Raw genomic sequence first — 3,913 nt, 5'->3', positions numbered from 1 at the left:
CCCCGGGGCGGCAGTGAGCGCCTCCCGCCACCGCCGGGGGCCGAGCGGAGGGGCTCTCCGCGGCTGTGCATTTCTGGGAAACCACCACAGCCCGAGCGAGCGGGCGACCCGACCTTCTGCGAGCGGCGCGGCACCAGCGAGCGGCGCGCATGGATTTATGAAAACACTCATGCAAGAAGTTGGCAGGACTGGGGCAAACTTTTCCACCGGCTCCGCGTCCGCCGCTGCCCGCGCCTCGTCTCCTTTCCCCTCTTCGCCCGGCGGCCGCCGCTGCCCGCGATGGTGGCAGGGCTGCTGGGCGGCGGCGGCGGGGCCCGCGCGGGGACCGTGCCGGGCGCCTGGCTGTGCCTGATGGCGCTGCTGCAGCTGCTGGGCTCGGCGCCGCGGGGCTCGGGGCTGGCGCACGGCCGCCGCCTCATCTGCTGGCAGGCGCTGCTGCAGTGCCAGGGGGAGCCGGAGTGCAGCTACGCCTACAACCAGTACGCCGAGGCGTGCGCGCCCGTACTGGCGCAGCGCGGCGGGGGCGACGCGCCGGGGGCCGCCGCCGCCGCCGCCGCCTTCCCGGCCTCGGCCGCCTCGTTCTCGTCGCGCTGGCGCTGCCCGAGCCACTGCATCTCGGCGCTCATTCAGCTCAACCACACGCGCCGCGGGCCCGCCCTGGAAGACTGTGACTGCGCGCAGGACGAGAACTGCAAGTCCACCAAGCGCGCCATTGAGCCGTGCCTGCCCCGGACGAGCAGCGGCGGCGCGGGCGGCCCGGGCGCGGGCGGGGTCATGGGCTGCACCGAGGCCCGGCGGCGCTGCGACCGCGACAGCCGCTGCAACCTGGCCCTCAGCCGCTACCTGACCTACTGCGGCAAGCTCTTCAACGGGCTGCGCTGCACCGACGAGTGCCGCACGGTCATCGAGGACATGCTGGCCGTGCCCAAGGCGGCGCTGCTCAACGACTGCGTGTGCGACGGCCTGGAGCGGCCCATCTGTGAGTCGGTCAAGGAGAACATGGCCCGCCTGTGCTTCGGTGCCGAGCTGGGTAACGGCCCGGGCAGCAGCGGCTCGGACGGGGGCCTGGACGACTACTACGACGAGGACTACGACGACGAGCAGCGCGCCGGGGGCGCGGGCGGCGAGCAGCCGCTGGACGATGACGACGGCGTCCCGCACCCGGCGCGCCCGGGCGGCGGCGCTGCAGCCACGGGCGGCCGCGGGGACCTGCCCTACGGGCCGGGGCGCAGGAGCAGCGGCGGCGGTCGCTCGGCGCCCGGAGGCGCTTGGACCCCGCTCGCCTCCATCTTGCTGCCGCTGCTGCCGCTGCTCTTTTAGCCCTGGAGTCCCCCGCCGTGGGCTGCGGGAGGGCCTGCGCCGGGGCACCTGTGGCACGGGGACCGAGGGGATGGTTTGGATACTTTCCAAAGCGTGTACTAAGTAGACTCTGCCTAGCGGGTCTCTCCTGCACGACTCTTGGCACTTCTCCCGTGTCCTCTCCCGAGCATGACTTCTTGGACATCCTCCCCCTCCCATTCCAGGCTCCAGAAACTCCCAGCTCGTCTGCCCAGCGGAAACCGGCCTAGCTAGAGTTTAGGATGCCGGGGATGGAATGGGGGAGGCAGGGGTGGGTGGGTGGGTGGGATGTGGAGAGAGGATACTGACCTGTGGGGCCTTAACAGTTTCAAAGGAGTGGGCTTGGAGCAGGAGTTTGAAGGAAGATTTACATTTGCAAAGGGGCTGTTTATTAGCATTTTAACTGTGCGGGGTGAGGGGGGGGGGGGCGGGGAGTGCCGGTGTCGACTTTTATTGTGGCCAGTGAGGACATTGCAATCGTGAGTAAACAGAAAAGTCCCACTAACTGATTCATTTGTTTACTCTTGGTCAGCGCTCAGAATTCTGTTTGGGCGGGGGAGGGGGAATGGGAAGGGGTTAATATGCCTGAATTCGTTTGGGGCAACTTTGAGCCCTTGACCTTAATTTCATTGCCACCACTCTGATCTCTTAGCACATTTCTTAGGATTAAGGGTCAAAAAGATGCTGATCTAAAGGGTTGCTAGTGGTGTTGAACAATGCAACTTTTTATGTAAAAGAGCTGTGCACTGCCATCTATGAAAGCCTCTTATGATGTTTGTCTTGTCATTTTTGTTCTTTACATCAAATTGTATGTACAAATATGCGGAGAAAATATATTGCCTCTGCTTTTATCAGGGTGCTAAACTCTGGTACTTCTATATAAAGTGTATTAAAACTGGGATTTGTTACCAGTGGCTGTACTGTGTATATAGAATTTTTATAAATTGTATGCTTCAGAAATAATTTATTTTTAAAAAGAAATTAAAAATTTAAATCTGCAACCATGTTACACTTTCCTCCCTGAAATGTATAGAATCCTAGCGTCACCAGGGATCCAAACCCACAGTCCATTGTGAAGTGTGCTCTATCTAGAACAGTCTTAAAATGTACAGTGTATTTTATAGATTTGAAGTTAACATTGTTATTTTCAAGAGAATTTATGGACATTGTAGAAATGTATAAATGCATTTCCAAACTGCCTTAAACATTGTATTTTTATAGACATCGTTTAAAAAAAAAGTCCTATGTTTTAAATAACTATGGCTTTGTGTATTTTTTGGTTATTTGTTTTATTAAAATATGTACATCAGTAAAGAGTTTTTAAATAATGAATATGGTGTAGTTACTTTCCAGAGTTACACTGTGGGTTACCCAATAATGGGTAAGGATGGGGGTGGAGATGCCCCGGGGAATCTATCAACCATCAACTGAAATTAAAATACAGCACAAGACAAGAAATGAGGGCTATTATTTCTGCCTCTAATTTAATGAACAATTAGACGTGTAAATGAAGCAGCTAAAAAGATAAAACTGACTGGCCTGCATTGGTTTTTACCTTTATGGAGAGAACTCCCAGATAGTGTCTTCCGTTTCTTTTGCTTCTAACTCTTCTCTACACAATTTGGGGATAACCCAGAGGTCTCTCACCCCTCCCCCCTTTTCCACTGAGACACCCCCCCCAAGCCCCTCCTCCAGGAGTGTCCCTATCTAGCTATAGACATTCTCATACAATCAAACATGCCAATAACATCTGTTACCAATAGGTCTTAGGAAACCTGGGACACCCCTTCAAAGTCATTTTCACACGTCTGTTGAAAAAGTACAAAAATTTGTTACAAAACATTCAGCCGGGCAAAAGTAAACACACTGGGGAGAGGAACAATCCCCAGAACTTGTAATATTGTTGTGAGGAGTTGTTTAGCAGTGGGCTGAAGGCTGGGTTCCTGCCAGAGCTACTGATCTACACTCAAACGCCCTTAGATAAATAATTACACTCTTAAGCTGTGTCGAGTGCTGATACACTTGACCTTGTAAATAGAAATGTTTGCAGTAGGAATAAACTCCGGCATTGGAAAATCTTTTAAACATTAACACAAAAGAGAGCGCTCTGTCCTCTGGGGATTTGAGTCTGAACCTCGCCAAGCTAGGCACTTGCAAGAGGGAAAAAAAGTTTATTTATCTTCTATTCCTGGTGTTTATTTAAAGCTTTTCATTTTAAACGCGGTGATTGGAAGGCGAGTCAGGAGTTTAAAAGTCACCACAAATAAACTTTGTCTGAGGGGTCGACAGATTAGCAAGATCTCGTGTCTCTTTATATGATATTAACATGTACTGAGAAAACATAACCAGATTTCTCTGCTGCCTGAAGTAATTAACAAAGCTATGCCCCCTTCCAACTCCCCCCCCCACTCCCACCCCTACTTTCCAGGTTTCTTTTGCCTCTAACTCTTCTCTTTTCCCAGCTTTTATGGACAGCTTCAAGGCACTTCTTATTGGATCTAAAACCAAGATGGGTGTATGTGTAGCATCAGAAAGTCTGAGATAGCTGTAGGGTGGTCTGTGGCTGCAATCCTCG

General features: G+C 53.6%; 1 protein-coding gene across 1 annotated transcript; it reads left to right on the top strand.

Moving 5' to 3' along the window:
• Positions 1-279: 279 nt before the first annotated feature.
• Positions 280-1,550, top strand: GAS1 (growth arrest specific 1). Its single transcript, XM_011288313.4, has one exon. The coding sequence runs from the start codon at positions 280-282 to the stop codon at positions 1,318-1,320; it is 1,041 nt and encodes a 346-aa protein (XP_011286615.3). The 3' UTR covers positions 1,321-1,550.
• The last annotated feature ends 2,363 nt before the right edge of the window (positions 1,551-3,913 follow it).

Source organism: Felis catus, chromosome D4 (assembly GCF_018350175.1).
Source record: "Felis catus isolate Fca126 chromosome D4, F.catus_Fca126_mat1.0, whole genome shotgun sequence".
In the NCBI taxonomy this organism is placed as follows: Eukaryota; Metazoa; Chordata; class Mammalia; order Carnivora; family Felidae; genus Felis; species Felis catus.
Note: the sequence above shows the minus strand (reverse complement) of the source record. Positions and strands in the feature narration are given on the sequence as shown.

Coding starts and splice junctions, on each gene's coding strand:
- GAS1 (XM_011288313.4), top strand. CDS start 280: ATGGTGGCAGGGCTGCTGGGCGGCGGCGGCGGGGCCCGCGCGGGGACC.